Raw genomic sequence first — 19,038 nt, forward strand, 5'->3', positions numbered from 1 at the left:
AAGAAATCAAATTTTAATAATTTTATTTCTTTATTTTCTTTTTTTATTGGATTCATAGCAACTGTATATGTAAGAGATATGTATATATTTTCTTTTGAAGTAAGAATCAAAGAAATTATACTTTCTTTACAAAAAGTGTGTGGTAAGCCTATGTTTTGTCACTTATACGTGGTGATGCATTGTATTCCCCATCTGACAGGTTGGGGTCCTGTTGTGCTGGACGCTTCACTAACAGAGATTGTTATTGCTCTGATAAACACAGGACTCCAAAGAATGGGTTTGGGTTTTAAGCAAGTAAACAGATGATGGGAGAATATAAAAAGAAATGTTACTTGACCTTCTAAGTGCCTGGAGGGGCAGGGCTATTAATCAGGAGCAGAGGTGCTGTGATCTGCAGATGCTGCTGTCAAGGTTGCAGTACCTCTGCCCATGGCTGCCCCCTCTTTGGGGCTGTTGCAGTAATGATCTGGAAAGAAGTGTGTCACCACGGTTACCTAGTATTAGATTCCTTACTTCTGTCCCCAGGAGAAAATACCTGTGTTTAGGAAATGCTAAATTTCCTGTTAGACTTGAGACAGCAGACTGCATAGTCCAGATCTGGAATAAAGGTAAGTTTTATGAGTGTGATGTGATTTATTTTTTTTCCCCTTCTATTTTACTTCAGGCTCCAGACTGATTAATGCCTACTGGGAGTGAGATCCATAGATTTTGGCCAATCTGGCAGGTTCCTAAAGGGCTCACACTGGTACTTTAGGAACATACGTAGCATTTCAGGCTGGAAAAATATCTGTCCTGGAGGAGAAATTGGTTTTGTAGCATGAACTACCAGGAGAAAAATGGTCATTGCAGCGTGATGCGGATGCTGTGAGGAGGAAGCTGTTATTTTGTGCAGGAGCCAGATTGCTTAGCTAGAGATGGAAGAAAGGAAAAGCAGAGAGCTGTGCTCCAGAGCTATGCAAATCGCCTGGCTGTGATTTCACTCCCGGCACAGTATTGGTTTTCACACTAATCAAAATCTGCACTGGAGAACAGATGGATAAGAACAGACCAAAGGAAAACAGCATCAATTCTGTTAAACTCTGGGCAAATTTTAAGAGAGCCAATTGCTAGAGGGATGCTCTTCTGTGTGAAAAAGCATCTGTGCTCTTTTGAGGGGGGAGAGGTTTAGAGAGCTAGTGATACGTGCATGCATGCCTTTTGCCTTGTCCTGGTTTTATTTTTTTTCTCTCTCCTGGTCCTGGGTGAAAGAATTATCTTCTTCAATTAGAGAAGTATGTGCTGGAATAGACCTGCAGGGAAATTATCACACTTGTCCTGCTGCACAGTCAGCAGTTTTGCCCACTACTGCTTAATCCAGCTCGAGGTCTGCTGCAGTCACAGAATTCAAGCGAAAGAGTGAGGCTGATGCAATATGGTATGTGCTCTGCAATCTGAATGAAGCACATCCTGCTTGTGTTCCAGGTGTAGCTCTTTTGTCCTGAATGAGATCCTGAAAGGTATTTCTTTGTCTGGAATTTGAAGAAAGCAGGAAAATGTTTATTCCCCATCTTCAGTGCTGTGATATTTTAATACACAGCCACTGGGGATGAGTGCTGTGACATGAGCTTTGAATGATCTCTCTAAAATCTTGCCTCTCTGCACCAGGCAAAGGTTGCTCTCAGTCTCACTGGAAATGCTGTGACTTTGTTCTGTGGTTGTCATAAGAAAATACTTCTTTTCTCTCAGCCTTGCCCTTCTTGGAGAATAAACAGCTTTATTTATGCTGTGTGAATGCATCTGTTCAGATAGCTTGCCTTTTTATAGCAAATAGTATCTGAACTGAATATCCAAGCCAGAGAGATTAGATGTGGAAATATGTAATGGGTCTTCTGTGCATCTGTGTAGGTGTAATCAAAGGTTGGGCTACTTCATGTTGTGTTGAATGAGGCCAGGCATGGTGATGCTCTGTTCATTAGACTGGCTCATTTCAGTGTGTTTGGAAGGATTATGCTCAAACCCTTCATATTTAATGACAAATTAGGGAATTTACCTATCGGTGTGTTAACCCTCTCTTGCCTCATTAATGATATTTAGTATTTTTCTTTTTTTTTTTTTTAATTAACTATCATGTTTAGCATCTGTCACTGTAGTTTAAACTTGAGAAACAGTTTGGTTGTGAATGCGAAGTGTTGCAAATGCAGGGCATTTGGGGAGTCTGGCTGCAGTTATGTCTGGTGCATGGCATGTTTATTCCGTGGCTGGGACTTGTGTTCCATGTTCTTGATACTGCAGGTGGAATCCTGCAGGAGTGACAATCCTATATTTGACCTTTTCAGTAAATACTATTTACAGCAAAATACAGTTCTCTGCTCAGATGCTGGTGAGGCTGCTGGCTTGCAAAATGTGATGTATTTCTCTATTTGTAAAGGCAATTAAGAAACCAGAGTGGTTTAGAAAAGCAATAGGTGGTCTTGTATTTACTCTGGTCACACCAGGAAAAGAGCATTTTGCTTCAGGTTGACTCAAAACAGAGGTGCTGAGTAAATTAATCAGCCTTCATGAGAGTGTTTCAAATTAACGTGAAAGAAGATATGTAACTGAACATTCATATTATTACCTTCACATTGTGGGATTTGTAAGGATATCTAAAGAAAAACTATGTGAAACTGCATGAACATCATCCCTGTGCTTCCTGAATCAATGAGTCAGATTTGAAGACATCAAGATCAGCTTGAGTGAGTTGAGGTAATCTAAAACAATATTTTTTTGTGTGTTGATTTCAGATATTGAAGGAGAAGTCAGCTGTCCCCAAAGTGTGGTGGCACCTTCTTTGGGAGTTGGGTTGCTCTTTTTCTAAAGTATTAGTGGGCTTCAGCCCCCTCAATAGTAACTGGGATTTGGCTTTTTGAGTCTGACAGGAGGGGAAAAAAAACCACTCTCAAGGCCGCCAGAATCCTCAGATAAATCCTTGGCTCTGAGGGTAATGGGTTAATGCATTTGCGTACTTCAGAAACTGGAGGACAAGATAACAAATAAATCCTTAATGTTATGCGTGCACTTAAAATTTTAAATTACTATTTAGTGACCTTGTTGTAGAGAGGCAATCTCAGAGGAATATGATGGTCTTCCTTCTGGGCTCCTCCTCTGTTTGTATTTTTATTTTCATCAAAATTAATTTGTGTTCAACAGCAAATACACTTTAGGCCAGATAGCTGAAGTGCACTTATTTGGGGTCGTGATTTTGGAATGCAAATCCCACATTGGGTTATCTTTGTTGAAACGGCTTATCTTTTAGGTCCTGGCTGACCCCAGGCTGCTGTGTCATTGGTGGGTGTAGCTGAGGGTAAAGAGCTCTGAAAATCAGGTCACTCTTGTTCCCGTGGCTGAATCTGGAAGTTACTCCACCGAGTTTGTAAATGTTGCTCTAAATAAATAAACCATAATATTGCTGACGTGGAGGCTTTGGACAGCTTTAGTTTAACATATCATACCGTGTTGTCATTCTCTTCTCCATGCTGGTTCCTACATGTGTTAGAAATTTGGAACAAATACTGATGGAGCACAGAATTCACTCATAGATTCACAGAATAGCCATGGTTGGAAGGGATCTCAAGGATCATGAATATCCAGCCCGTCTGCCACATGCAGGGCCACCAATCTCCACGTTTCATACCAGCCCAGGCTGCCCAGGGCCCAATCCAACCTGGCCTTGAACACCTCCAGGGATGGATGGGGCATCCACAGCCTCTCTGGGCAGCTGTTCCAGCACCTCACCACTGTCATGCTTTTGTCTAACCTTTTTCTTCCCACGGAGGGGATATGGAAAATACTGCACAGGACAGCTGTATGCGTCTGTGCTCAGCATGTCCTTCTTAAGTGAGGGTATTCATAAGCCAGTCTGCTCCCTTGTCTGCTCCCCTTGCAGCCTGTAATCCTTGTGATGCAGCTGGCAGAGCTGGAGCTTGCTCCTGTAGGGAAGAGTCTTGGCTAAGGTGGGTTTGGTGGGGACAGGCTGCCCGTTGTACCCAGCCACCCCAGCAAGTGCTGCCTCTGAAAGCTTTGGCCTCAGCTGCAGCTTGTTTTGGAGGCATGGCTCCAAGGATGGTGGGAGATGCTTCTGAGACAGAACATGGTAAAGTGGGGTATTTGGCGTGCCACAGGAGAACAGCATTTGAGCAAGTGACTTAAACTTTGTAGTTCTTAAAAATAAATAAGTGGTGTTTAGGGCAAGCATTCAGTGTTATAATTAGAAACTTTTTGATAGTGCTTTATGACTCATGTAGATGTTGAACGGTTGGACTGGATGATCTTTTAGGTCTTTTCCAACCTTGGTGATTCTATGATTCTATGAAGGTGGTGTTGTACTTCAGTTGTCCTCAGCAATTTGGGGTGTGTGTGTATAATACATTCCAATACCCATCCTCTCAGCTGGCACAAAATTATCTGTCATGATAACCCAGGTATGCAGGGCTGGCTAAACAGGCCTGAATGTCTGCTGCCAAGGCAGCACGTCCGGAGCAGCAGTGGGAAGCTGGGTTAACTGAACAGCAGATCACTAATCCGGGGTTGTTGGTTGCAGAACAGATTCCTCCCTTGCCTTTGCTTCTTAGGGAGTGGTATTACCTTCAGGGTACTGTCAAAATGGCAAGCATTGTTTAATGTTGGTTGGTTGTTTTTTTCATTACATCTTGTAAACAGAGAGCAATGCTGTTCTTGGCTTTAGCGCAAAAATTATGTGAGCATTTGTGTTTGTTTTGAGACCCCATTTTCTTGGAAGGAGGCTGGTGAAGACTGAAGGCTGATGTGTAAGGAAAAGTGCAGCTAAGTTGCTAGCGACTGTTTGTCTAAATCCCCAGCAAATGCAAGTTGGTGTGGAGGTTGAATCAGCACAGCAGAGAACACGTTACCTCTTAGGAAAGACTGGGTGTACTAATATTTGTAAGTCTTAGAGCTCTCTTCCACACTGAAGGAACCCACTGGACGGTATCAGTAGCCTCCCAAGTGTTATTTTCACTTAGCTGGTTATGACATATTCCTCAAAGAAATGTGTTTCTCTAGGCAGTCTGTGTGAGATCAAGTGTGGTGTGACAGCATGACTAATGTGCATCTACAATTAAATAAAGTTCCTGGAGATTTCTTTTTTTCATGTGGCAGTGCCAAGAGATTTGCAAAGTCTTTGTGATGTTGACAGTTGCAATAATTATACTGCATCCATTATGCTGCTATCTTGGTACAGTATTTTTTTCTTGGTACAGTAGATTTCCTGAGCTGGGCTGAGCAGGAGTGCAGTGCTTCTCATTTTAACCTGTTGGTTGCAACCTGCTCAATGCTGTGTCTACGCATTGCGTTTTCATTTGTTGCATACCAAGATTTTGTCATGGATTTTTTATTTTTTATTTTTTTTTCAAACCAAGATTAGCTCATAAATACATCTACTGGTATCCTTGTTCCTCTTTGCTTCACTTTCACACCTGATCTGACTGGGTGGTTTGTCGTGTCACCTCCAATGTCTTTAGACTTTTCTCTTTATATTCTAGGTTCTGTAAAATTTCAAGAGATTTCTGTCCAGTTCCTGGAAATTGGCCTCTAACACGGGCTGTTTAAAACCAGAGGGTCTCAAATTGAAGTCTGAAAATGTTGAACCTCCAGGTCCTGCCACTGGCTGTCTGCTCTGAGATATAGGGCATTGCTGAAAGGGGCACCAATCTGAGTTGCCCCTGCCTTTCTGCTCTTGCAGCTGTGCAGAGTAGGTTTGAAATGTTGTCAGGTCAGAAGGATAAGTATTTATGCATAAAGAAATCGAAATGACAGCTTGGATCAACTCATTTTCCCCTCACCTGCTGTGCAAAACCTTACTAGGATGACAGTAAAATAGTGCTTTCATTGCAGAACACAAGTAATCACGCACAGGGAGGCAGGGTTTGAACATGTGCTAGCACAGACTCCCTTGTTAATTTGCTGCTGTTCTATAACTTTTTTCTTATTACTGGGGTAAGAGTATAGTATTAGTTTGTTCTCAAGTGCAAAGCTTAGCTTGAGGCTAAAAAAAAAAATCATCTTTCATAACAGTGCAGCCTCATTGCAATATTTGGAAATTGAGATTCTGTGATTGATGCTATGATGTTATGTAACGTGCCACATTCTGTTGTCAAAACTTATTTTTGTTACTGTCAACACTTTAATATGTCTAGACAGAGGTTTAAATAATTGCTGCAATAAGAGGAGCTTTCAGATAAGAAATATAATGCCTGTTGCTTTGCAGAAAGGAAATGTAACAGAGGCATATTTATCACTTTGAAATCACAAATCCTGCAATGAATATTTGATTCGTGCAGAAAAGTTATCATCCAGATTTTTAATTGGAATACTAGATATGTCCTTTGTGCTATTTTGAATCTCACCTGTTAATGGAAGGAGTTGTCAGTGAGGAATGAAATGAATTATTTGTCTTTTACTTAAGATTCAAATCAGTAAAACCATGGAAATGAGATTAATGTGGAAGTCAACAGCATGAGTCTTTAGACTGTACCCAGAATTTATAATCTAATTTGTGCTCTCTCTTGCAAGTAAAGCATTTGCCTTCATGTCAAGGGGACTCCAAGTGGCATCTGCCTGCAGCCAGGGATCGCTCTGGGGTCTCGGTGTGGGGCTGGAGGTGTGCTCCCACCATCTGCAGGGACTGTGCTGATTGTGCTGTAAAGGCAGCGGGGCCAGGCAGACACTGCCCTGTACGGAGCAGTGTTACTGAAAAAACTTCTTAAATGCTTGTGTTTGATAGATCGAATGTAGCAGTAATGCTCCTAAAATCCTCCTTAACCTGACAGCTTTAGAACATGGATATTCCATTGCACTTACATAAATGGAGAATGTTTGTACAGTGCATGCACAAAAGAAAAGCCTGAGTAGTGCATCGTCTTTCTCTCTTTGTCGCTTGTCTTTCAAGATTAACTGAGCAGTTGGAAAGGAATTAGGGTCTAGATTGGTTAGAGGCCGTTTTTGGAAGTAGCTTCCAGAAATTTTTACAGTAATAAAATCTTAGGAGATTTTAGCAAAATGGCATTGATCAAATGGAAAGAAGCATCATGACTTTACACAAAGTGGGTCACGGAGCTGGGCTCTTTCTGGTCTGAGCTAATTTAGAAATTAGAAAGATGGATTTAAGCTGTGGACCCAAGGTGGAAATGTTTTTAGTTGTTTACCTGCCAGGCCCACTTTCACAGTCTTGTAAGGTCTGGTGCTCCTGTTCAGTGTAGAGGAGTGGGATTAGATGACATTTAAAGATCCCTTCCAACTCAAATGATTCTGTCTTTATCTCTCCAGAGCAGCAGCAGGCAGCCAACCAAACCAAAACATGGAGAGGAGAAAATGTATTTTATTTGGCTTTTTCAGAAAGAACGTTTTAATTATTTTCTATCATGATCCCTACGCACTTCTGTGTTCTTGTTCAATTGGGGGTTTGAATTAGGAAGCCTGCTAGCTTGGGCAGCACTGTTCAAACACCATATAGAAGCAGCAGCATCTGCTCTTTCTAATAATGCTCTTTGTTCCAGGCAGTGCATCTTATTTTTTAAGAAACCAGCTGCTCATTTTTGGAACGGTTAACTATTTGCTGTTTTTTTTTTTTTTACAATTAAAAATGACTTCAGCTATTACTCAAAACCTATTGTGACTGTAGCAGTGATGCTCCTTTTTTTAAATGATTTTTTAGGATTGCTGCCAGCGTGCTCATTTCACAGCAAAGCTGCTGTTGCCTAATTAGTGACAGAAAATGCCAATGCTTTCATCTGAGGGAGAAGAATCAACTTTTTAATACCACATCACTGATTAAAACCAACCTTTTTGTCATTTAGGCAGTTGATTTGAGGCAGCGGTCAAAAGCAGAGCTGCAGCGTGTGAGTGCAGATACCTGTTGTAGCCCTGTGCTTAGGACAGGTTTATTTAGGTCTAGTTAGATTGCTTTTCCAGCATTACTCTTCAGCTTGCTACTGCTTTTACAATGCAAATGCTTGCTCTTTAGGGCTGACTTTACCATACAGACTGTGCTGTTGTTCAGGGAGCAGGAATATTCATTTGAATGAATGTGTGTTGCTGAAGCCTCGAGCAGGGCTGTGATCTGAGGGGTTTATCCAGCATTCTCAAGTTCCCTACCAATGCTACCATTTATTTTTCAGATGTAAAAGCAAATTTAATGCATTTGCATTCATGCAACTTTTCTTTTAGATTTGAATTCGTGCTGTGCAGTTAGCCTGGGCTTGATGTTATTTAACCTTCTTACCACCAGTGACTGGATACCCCCTTTTATGTGTTTATCTCATTTAGTCTGTTAGCATGGATGGCTGATTTTTATTTTTGACAGTAATGGTGTCATGCCAGGTAGTGTTTGCAGTGATTTCCAAGGGATGAGAGTGTGGAGGTGCTGACATATTGCTATAAACCTGAGCTATCGGTGCTTCCTTGCAGCAAAAAGCAGCAGCTCCTGGAAATAAAGGCAAATGAGCTGTGCAAAGCCCAGTGATTGTCATAAAAAATGGAAATAATCTTAGATATATAAGTAGTGCTTTCTAGTGCAAATCCTCATTTTCTATAAGGCAAGCATACAGCTTAAAAATTAATAACCTCATTGATTGCATAGTTCATTAGAATATAATTTTTAATGGTAATGTATATTGTACTCTGCATTGAACAGCTGCTGTGGGTCACAGCAAAGCAACTGGTTGATGTGTTGGTCAGAACAGCTCAGGGTCTGCCCAGTGTGACCATGGGAAGCTTTCTGACAGCTTCCTGCAGTCTGGAAGTTTCCTTCCCAGAAAAAATTTGCCTCCATGGATAAGAGAAGCCCTTGCTGCATTTGTGAAAGGATAGGAATTGAAAGACAATATTGAATAGAAATTAAATATGACTTTTTGTTGTAAAGGATTGTGTATAACTTGATAATTTCTGAAAAGTCTGAGGAGGAGGAACAGATGGAAAGGATATATATAGGGCTGTCTGTCCTTTAAGAGGAGAAGGTGGGGATGGGTGGGAAATCCAAAGCCTTAGAAAGCAGCTGTCTGAACTGTTCCTTGCTTTCAAGCCAGCTCAGGAAAAGATTTATTTATTTATTTATTTTAATCTAAGGAAAGAAACGTACAGCTTATGTGGGCTATTTCTTCTCACGAGCTTGTATTTGTAGCCTCACTCATTCACGTAAAGGGGATTTTTCTCCAAAGAAGCACGTGTCACGGTTTGGCTCAGTGTTTGGTTATTAAATCATTTGTGGTAGTGGTTCTGATTTAACCCCCGCGTCTTCTGGGGCCAAGTAATTGATTTTTGCTTTCTTGGATTCAGAAATTGCACTGAATAGCAGTGTGGCTGAACACTGGTTATTTAGTATAAACTTTGAGCAGAGAGTAGAATTTGAAGCTTGACTGCTTGGTTGTTTGTCCTACTGTGAATATTCTGCTGCGTTTTTTTTTTTTGTGAGGAGGAAGATGTGATTTACCCTCCTTCAAAAGCTGGATGATCTTTACGCTTTGCTGAGAGTGAGTGGAAGTATTACTCAGTCCAAAGATCACTATGGTGGCAGTAGGGCCATTTATTTCCTGCCCTGCACTTCCTCATCCTTCATTACTGTCAAAGGCCACGGGCAGCGTGAGCAGCTTGAGAGGAGCAGAAGACATTGTGGATACCTCTTTGCTTGTATTGATCCTGTATTTGCAGCATCTTAAAGGCTCTTTCCTTAGAGAGCATTAGCTGCTCTGAGTTACGAAGTTACTGCAACTCCTGAGCTCTGAAATGAAAGAAATCAGTTGAAGTTGAGCTGTTTTTGTGTCGTGACGACCTGGCATCATGCACTTGGGTTGCACACTGCTGCATGTGGTCCAGAGGGCTCTGCTCTAAGCACTGGTTACAGCTTCACTTCTGATGTGCAGAAGAAGATTCCCTTGGAGGTGTGTCTGGTTTGGTGATGGAAAGCTTTTTGGCTGAATGGAGCATTCATAATTACCCAACCAGCCTGTCAAAGTGTATCATATTATGTAATTTGGTGTACAGTTCAACCATTTGAAAGTACTGTCGGTCTTTGAAAAAAAGGTCTGGAAGTGATTGTTGTGGTTTTTTTTTTTTTTTTCTTTGCTTTGCTTTGTTAAAAGAATGAAGGTAGAGGGCTTTTAGCAGGGGTTCCTTTTGTATGTTTGGTTTTCTCTTGTATTTGATTTCTGAGGCAGGGTAAAGCTGTCCAAGCTTTGTTAAAGGCATACTTGCATAGTTGTGCCTCTTCACTGCTTCTAATGAGAGCAGTACCACTGGTGACTTGGAGCTACCAGTGGAATACAGTCTGCTTTTCCTGCACTCGGCTGTTTCTCTCCCAAGGGCTTGGAGCAGATCAGATTTGCTGCCTTGTTCATGAAATCGTTTATTATGCTGATGTTAGTGGTGTCTCTTAAACTTCTCCGAATAAATGCCTTTTCTTTCCAGAAGGTTGCATAAATGTGTATTTATGAATAAATAGAGAAGTAGTCTGGCGGGTGGCAGAGTTGTTTCCTCGCCTACAGGAAGATGCAGTTTAAGTACAGACAATTTATTGTCTCATCTTACTGTCTGCCCCTGTCCCTGCTGCTGGACAGGGCTGAAGGATGGCAGCAGAGCTGGCTGTCACAGCGGAGATGCGTTTTGCCCCTTGGCGAGGCTGGCACTTGGTACAAGTCGTGTCCGTCTGTCAGCTCCTGAGGCAAAATGGTGACAGCCGTGAAGTATTTGCAGGCAGGGCTCTGCCCTTCCAAGCACCAACCAGCTTGTGCTTGGGCTGTGCGAGCAGGGAGGGCAGAAGTGCATTTTCAATGTAGTCTGTAGGTAAAAGGCAGCTGAGATGACTGAATAGTTTGTGTCCAAAGATTTGTTGTTTACTGTGAAGTCTAAAGTGTTGGGTTGTTTTTGTTTTTTGTTTTCCTATATGGAGAACAGTGTGCAGCAAGGTGTCTCGTGAGCAGAAATTGGGTGATAATGGAGTTATCCAAAGGAGTGTGACTTCATTGCCTGTTTTTACTGTCACACATTAGTTTGCGTGCATCATCTTCACTTTTGGACAGGCACATGGTGCCTATGTTAATGACCTTCCTCACTGCTGTCCCTGTTATTTTAGCAAAGGGGGGCTAAAGGGGGAATGTCGATCTTTCTCTTTTCCATCTCCGTGCTTTTTCTGGCCCCTGTTATTCTTTTAGGTATGTCCTAAGGGGCTTAGAGGTCATACTGCTGTGATGGTCTCTAAACTGGATCAGTGTTTAACTTCCTGCTGTGACATGTTATAGGAGCTTCTCATTGTTGTAAACGGAAATATCACTAATCAATGATAACTGTAATAAGGTTATTGCCAAATAGGCTTTGTTGGAGGCAGTGGTTAGTAGCCTGAAATGAAAGAGACAGAGCTAATCCTGAGATGTGAGAAGCAGCTGCTAGAATTGTATATGCGATGGCTCAGTGCACAGAGCACATGAAATCGGGTTACCATTGCAGCTTTCCTGTTGGTTTGTTTTCCCCTCATGAAGTGTTTTCAGTTGTTGGTAGATACGAAAGGGCAATACCCTCCCTTCCCCACCTTTTCTCCATGACAGTCTTGGTTTTTGCAGTATTTGTTAAGAGTTTGTTGTTGATATCACCCTCTGATTCTGAAGATACGTGTATATATGTCAGATTAAACTGTGTAATGAGAAGATAATTTTAGCTTCTGAATGTTCTGTTGATCATGACCAAGATACTGAATGTGTGATAGTTTGGATAAAATATTGATTGTAATGTTCTATGAAGGCAGAATCAAGTGAAGTTTGTAGGAGGAAGAAGCCAGCATTTTATTTCACTGCAGAATGTTAAATATTTTTTTAAACGTCCAGTTAGTCAAAATCTTTAGTTCATTTCTGGGCATGAACAGAAAAACTGCCAGGTGGTATGGGGATGGAAGAAACAAGAACGGAAGGACTAGAATCAAATGGTGGTTGCAGGGCATTTCTATTTGGAGCTTTATTTTCTTTGCTATTCAAGCTTTCCTTTCTTCCTTGTCAAAGCATGATAACATCAGTTTAACGCTTTTTCACGTTTATAGTGTCTCTCTGCTCATAATCATTCTCATTAAACCAAAGTATGAGGAATGATGCGGGCGCTGTTGGGGTTGATGCTGACAGACTTCGCTGTTTCAGAAAGTACAAAAACATTGACTCATTTAACTGCCCTGTAGTAAATAAGTGGTGGATAATCCCCTGTGAAGGCTTTGCATTTGATTTCAGTGCGGCCTTTCAGTTTCAGAGGTGAAACAAGACCGCTTGGTATGTAACAGATCTGGTAATGCTGACTTCATTGGCTGAGGTGACTTCACAGAGATTCAAACTGCAGCTTGCCTGGAGCTTGATTTTTTGAAAAGCACATGATTTAGTTTTTAATTTCAAATGTCAGTATGAATCCATTTTATCCACTTGCTCATGCAGATGACGGGTGGTGTAGCACAAGGAAGAAACTCACCTTTGAGTAAATGACAGTGACCTGTTTTCCTCCTGTATGGTGCTCTGCTGCTGGCTCCAATTTGTACAGGGCTATGCCCTCTGATTCTGTTGGCTTTGATGCCTGGGTTTGTTGGTTGCTAGAACTGAAGTCAAGCCTGTTTCATAACCTCGTGTTTCAAGGTCTGTCCCCATTTAGTCTTCCATGTCATTGTGCTGGAGTTATCCATATAGGTATGGAGGAGGTTGGCACCCTGTGTCCATGTGCTGCAGCTGCAGGCCAGGGACTGGCTTTGCATCGTGCATCTGCTCCACTGTGTGAGTGGACATAGCTTGGTGAAAGAGTAAGTGCCAGCACTGAGTTTTGATCGATTATCTTGGCTGGGGTAGAAGGGGAGAAGTAGTACTGAGATTTTACTTGATTGAATCTTAATCTTTAAATTAGTAAGACTGTGAGATTTCCTAAGCTACAATTTTAGAAGAACTGTTATCATTTTGAGAAAACAAAGACTAGGAACATTATGGCATCAAATGTAGAACAAACTGATGTTTGAAATGATGTGTTGTACATCTGCACATATTTTAAAAAAAGAACTTAATTTCCTAATGTTGTTCTGGATCTTAACCCCCTTTCCTCGTGTTCATCTGTGTTCTATTTTCTTCCTTTTGCATCTATAATTACATGCATTATTAGAACTGGCAAGATGAGCACCTCCAGATGCATCCTACAGGAATCCAGCCAATGCTGACTCTATTCCCACATTAGATGACATGCTAAGTCAGTGAAGCTTGATTGTCAAAATCCATTCCCTTCCTACTGTGCTTCTAAACCCATCTTCTCACGTAATGTTTTGACACAGGGTGGCTAATATTAAGCTCAAAAAATATCCCAGACTTAAGGAGGTTTCTTTTAGTTTGTTGAACTAAAATACTGTTAAAAGCAGTATTTTGAAATAGTGCTATTCTAGTACTATGGAAAGCTTGTCTTAATCTTCTGTCAGATGAAACAACTCGGTGGGTTTATAGTCTGTCACTTTGAACCTTTCACTTTTTTTTATCATTCTTCAGATGTTTGTTCTCTAAAGACAAGAATCAGTGCACTTAGTAAACATAATGCATTTTGTACTGTTATTTCTTGCAACCAGATAACAGCAACTTTTCCTTTTGCAGAACTGCATATCCATTTTATTCATTATTTTACAGGTATCAGGCAACAGCTTGTCAACATTGCTCCTTCTACAGAATCTTTTCCTAACTGGAGAACTATACTATCACCAACATGGCCTTCCACAAAAACTAAGACTTCCTCTGTTGCTGATATTTCTATGGGACAGACTTTGGAGAATGCAAATTTGCTTCAGATGATAAAAACAACACTGACTGGCACACATACAAGAACTTTGGATCAAACAAACCTGTCTCCCACCCTTTATCAAGGCAGTGGAAGTAGTGCATCCCAAGAACCTGCTGAAGTTTCTGCTGAGTCACCCCTGAGGTTGTCATCTCAAGATCCAGATGAAACAGCTGGGGAATCAGGTTTGCCTCAACTCGGTATGTTTGCCACATTATCCACTATACCATCAGTGACACATTTGAGTACAGCTGTGCCATTTCAGCTAACACCATTAGAAACACCTTCCATTTCAAAAGAAAGCACATCAGGACCAGACATGCTTGCTGCTGTTCCATCTCCATTATTTTCTTCACTGGCAAAACAGTCACCTCATACCATTAATTTTTCTAAATCAGCTGTACTGGCCTTCAGAGTTCCTCTGTCTGCAGAGCCTGAAAGTTCCTTCAGCACAGATTCGACCAACTCTCAGGTTAGTGAAAGCAGAAATAGTCCTTTAAGTGTGGTCAGTGATGTAAGTTCCAGTATGGTGAATCAAAGAAAGGGTCCTGAGTTTTTGACGGGCACCATGTCTTTCAATCTCTCTGGATCAACAGTGCATCCCACCAATATAGTGGGAAAAGAGTTTCCTTCAGGAAGGACCTCTTTTTTATCAGAATACTCTAATACTCCTGTGTCAAAAATATTACATCAATTTTCTATGCCAGTAACTTCCAGAAGCGTGTTACAGTTTCTGAATGAAAGTATGCATAATGTAGCTTCTACTGGAGTGAAACCCAACAGTCAGTCATTTAAGCCTCTGTTGATGGGCAGAAGTGATGATGTTACTCCTCTGTCTCCACCAGTTTTTCAGAATAAAGCAGAGGTTCCAGCATTAGTCTTCCATCCTGTGAATACTCCACATAAAATGCCTCAGATGAGTCATCATCAGTCTTCCACAGCACTTAGTAATTGCACTACAGGCTCTACCACTGCACCTTTCATGTCATCATTTTCCCAGAGCCTGGCTGAGGTCTCCAGCTCAACAGAGAGCACGTCTTCCCTTTTGTTGCCAAAATCATTTATTCCAGATGCAAAGCACGCTCACAATGCAGTGCTGCCAGTACCAGCATTTAGAAGTGAAACAGATTTTCTTTTTAGAAATGCAACACACTCCTCTTCAGCAAGCACAATGCCTCCTTTGCTAACTGAGACAAATGAGCTTACCTCTGCTAAGATAGCACACGCAAACAGTCTAAGCACAGCAACAGCCAACAAGGGTATTTCACAAATCCCTTTGGCCGTTTTCTCGCCGCACTCAGTGGTATTTCTGAACCGGGCTTTGACAGAAGACCTCACTAATGGAGCTCATGAAGCAAATGGCACGCTGTTGCCTATTGCTTCGTCACAAACCGTCCCATATTCTGATGGCTCTCCTGTGGCGAGAACAACTCAACAGTTTTTGACAAGATGGGTGACAGCAAAAATATCCACAGACTCTAACCCTGATTTTGTTCTGCCTTATGGCTCTCAGCTTTCCGAAGTTTCTCCAGATATCCATGTCAGCAAATTCTCCGGAGAGTTAAAGCTATCAGGAACTGCTTTGGAAATGGGAATGGCTGCTCCTGGTCTTGCTGCTATTACAGGACTTTCAAATCCTGAGCTTGCTGTCACGAGTACATCTGCTACTACAGTTATCTCTGGAACTGTGCATCTTCCATCTGTTGATGCAGACAGAACTGCAGATGAAGACAGAAGTATGGGAGTACCCACTGTTGTAACCCCACATGGAGACTATTCACCACCAAGAACCTTGACTCAGCCTCGTTTTACCTCAGGTTGGACTTCACATTCAGTTGATGCAGAACAGTTACTCTCTGTGCCTCCAGCACAGACTACCCTGCCATCCTTTGTTTCCATGACAACAGTGAGTGACAGCCATGGCTCAGGTTTCTCTGGGATTTCAAGTGTAGCCTCTGAAAGCAATATAGCTCCAGTCAGCTCTCCCAAACTCGCAGTTTCACCTTCTGTGTGGACTAACACAGTGTCTTTGTCCTCAGCTGACACTAGCATTTCTCTGGTAAAAAATTCAGTAAAAGCGGCAGTAAGAGAAGTTCCTCTGAGTACTTCTATGTCAGCAACTGAGTATCATTCGCTGTATTCAGTAGCTTCAGGTCTGCAAAAGAAAATGAGAACAAATAATCAGCCGCTTTTCTTTGCCCCTTCAGCAAAGCACACACACGCAGTTACTGGTCACAATGCTTTGCACTTACCTGTCACTGGAGCAAAGCTAGACAGTTTTCCAGAACTTGTTATAGATGTGTTTGCACTGAAAACATCTCCTGTCCTACATCCATCCCTTACTACCATAATTCCTGCCAGCTTGCAGAAGAATGGAAACACAGCTGAAAACATGATTAATTTCTTCACCACTGGGGACATTGATATCAGTGCACAGTATGAAGCACTGCTCCGTTTGCACGTGCCTCATGTTAATGATACAGGTGTTTTTCCCAGCTCTCTAGAATCGCAAACAACTGATGCTGGAAAGATGACTTTACTGGCAAAAACCTTTAACACAACAGCAGTGTTGGCTTTTCAGCTCCCTGACAACTCATCTCTTTCAGCCAGCTATGAAATTGGTGCTGCCCACAGCACGCTGCCAACCAAGTCTCCTGTTCCTGTAACCAAGCCTTTTAGCTCAGCTCTCTCACATAGTTCTGTTACAGAAGAAGATATCAGTTCTGGAAATCTGGAGTTTATTGATAGCTGGTTAGAGTCCTCTGGTTATTTGGTCGTGGCTGATAAAAATCCAGCTATATTAAGTGTGGAGGAGTTGGGCACAAGTGCTATGAGGCAGAGTCTAGATTCCACTAGTATATCTAATAACGCCACTACGGGCGTGCCTTTGCAAACCCCTTCCATCAGTGCTCTGCAGTCAGTCATCATAACTTCTGTCCATCCATTACCAACACAACTAACTTCTGCTTTTTTTTCAACAACCAACTTTACCCGTTCTGTCATTACAGTGTTATCTGGAGTGTCTTCTGGTGCAATACCTACGGTAGGAACTTCAGAAGCAAAACCACTAACAAGAAAATCATCTCCAGCTTCACCAGTGCCAGCTTCTTCCTTCTTGTCGCTAGGCACTGAAAACACACCTTTGCCATCTGTGATGGCTTTAAACACTCCGGTACTGACACTAACAAAAAATAACACTGCCACAAAATTAACCTCAGTTCTAAGTTCAGTAGGAGCACATACAGATCTTCCTTTTGCAACAAGAAACACAGCTGCCTCACCTGTGGACATGACAGCTATGTTTATAACTCCTAAAAGCAGCAGTGTCGTGGCTTCCACGCCTGCACCCACAGCACACGTACCAAGGCAGATAAAAACTACAGTCACTGACAGCCAGAAATTCCCAAGCTCAGAAATCACCAAAACATCAACCCCATATCCACTGACAATTACAGCAGCTTTGACATCTATTACAGCATCAGCGAAAGCAACTAGGCTTCCCCCTACTCGAGTGGAAAACACTTCTGCTCCTTCAGAAACAACAGCAGCATCAGCTTTTGCTAACATGACTGCAGCTCCTCCTCTGGATTGCCGGCTCTCCTGGAACCTAATGGTTAAAACGGGTATGTGGGGCTGCTGAATTTGCTGAAAGGCTCTCTGTTGTTTGCGAGGGCCACCGGGTGGTGAAGGCAAAATGTACTCAAGTGTCAAATAATGTGGAGGAGTGGTGATTAGCTGAGGGACTGGGTTACTGCATTAGTGAAACCAACAGATAATGGGTGTGGTGGTTAGGAACGGCACTGACTTTTTTTGTCGCTCAGATTTTACAAAGAATGTTTTAAATGAAGCAAGGCTGGGTGTGCTGAGGTTCAGCAGTCAGTGCAGTGGTCTAGCAGAGCCACATAGGTGGAAGCACAGCCACGTTGTGATGGTTTGGTTTCTCCGTGGCAAAGGGATCTGTGTTACTGAAACAGATACTATAGTAACCTCAGTCTTTTGTCCTCTTTGCCTATAAAAACTGGATTAAGTATTCATACGAATACCTAATTCTATCATTAAAGATTCACTTGAAAATAACTCCTAGTATTTAAAGTTGTACAATTCAAAATAAGAGGATTTTGAGCTCACTGCATGAACAGAACACCATCTTATAGCTCTAAGAGCAATCTTTTACAGACTGCTATTCCATAATTTTAACAGCCCTATAATAAATAGGTCTGGAGAGAACCCTTGCCCAGGCTTCCTATGAACTCTTTATGGTAGCACAGGGCAGCACCAGCAAATGTGCGTATCTGGAAGATGCAACCAAAGAATTGTAAAAGGATTTATGAGCATATATAATCCTAGGTGATACTGGGGGACAATGAAATAACTGGATTTAGTAGCTGCTAAATATTTATACCTCTAGCATAATGAATGGAATAATTATTTCTAAAGATAGAAGTAGCATGTATACAGTATGACTGGAAATATGTCAGTTCAGCTATAGAACTCTGCAAATTAAAGAGAAAAAGCTAAATGAAAATGTTAGTAAACAAAGTGTACAGACAGTTGGTAAATTGCAAGCAGTAGTAACAGTGAAGTAACTTGTTTTTTGTTTAGCTTTGGTTGTGAAGGAATGAAGTGGTCATCCTTTACGGGAGCCTCCCTGTGTAGCAGCAGCCCTGTCCTCTGGGAAGGCTGCAGGCAGTCAGACATCATCGTAGCTCACTCAAAGGCAGCACAGCAAAGTCTTGTTGCTAAAGGAATCACAAGGGTTTGACTGTGCTCTGTAGCAGTGGGTTATTGTCACAGGAACAGTGGTGACCTTGGGGGCACTGCTGAGCCCCAACTGTTCTGGACTAAGCTCCAGTCTTGGAGCTGCTGCAAATCGTAGATTCCTTCTTCTGCAATCTCCACCACCCTATCCCAACACGAAAGAACTGAAAAAGGAGGCAATAGCATATTAATGCCTCAAACTAACATGAAGTTTTTGCCATTTTGCAGTTCTGTTTCTGAACACAAGGAGGATGATGATCAGCAAATCCTTCAAGGAGAGTGTGACAAAAGGGCTTAACCAGGCGCTCAGACAAGCTTTCAACCAAAATGTCAGCACTCAGGTAAGCGTGCCTGACTTGGCTGCATGAAGATACAAATAATAAACCGTTGTAACTAAGTGGCTCTTGTGTTAGTGGCTGCAGCCTTACTATAAGCTTCAGGTTTGGGCATATTTATTCCCATTTAGATGCCTTCTTTTTGCTGAGT

At 41.9% G+C, this 19,038-nt stretch overlaps 1 protein-coding gene across 1 annotated transcript in view; it reads left to right on the forward strand.

Annotated features, from left to right (window-relative positions):
- KIAA1549L (KIAA1549 like) overlaps positions 1-19,038 on the forward strand; it is a 98,210-nt gene that overhangs the window by 25,199 nt on the left and 53,973 nt on the right. The window contains exons 3-5 of the mRNA XM_042882640.1: positions 13,647-13,994; positions 16,803-17,417; positions 18,781-18,893. Of these exons, the coding sequence (XP_042738574.1) occupies positions 13,647-13,994; positions 16,803-17,417; positions 18,781-18,893 (1,076 nt within the window). The remainder of the gene's footprint in view (positions 1-13,646; positions 13,995-16,802; positions 17,418-18,780; positions 18,894-19,038) is intronic.

Source organism: Lagopus leucura, unplaced genomic scaffold (genome assembly GCF_019238085.1).
Source record: "Lagopus leucura isolate 7727_CA_CO unplaced genomic scaffold, USGS_WTPT01 Super-Scaffold_100035, whole genome shotgun sequence".
Lineage (NCBI taxonomy): Eukaryota > Metazoa > Chordata > Aves > Galliformes > Phasianidae > Lagopus > Lagopus leucura.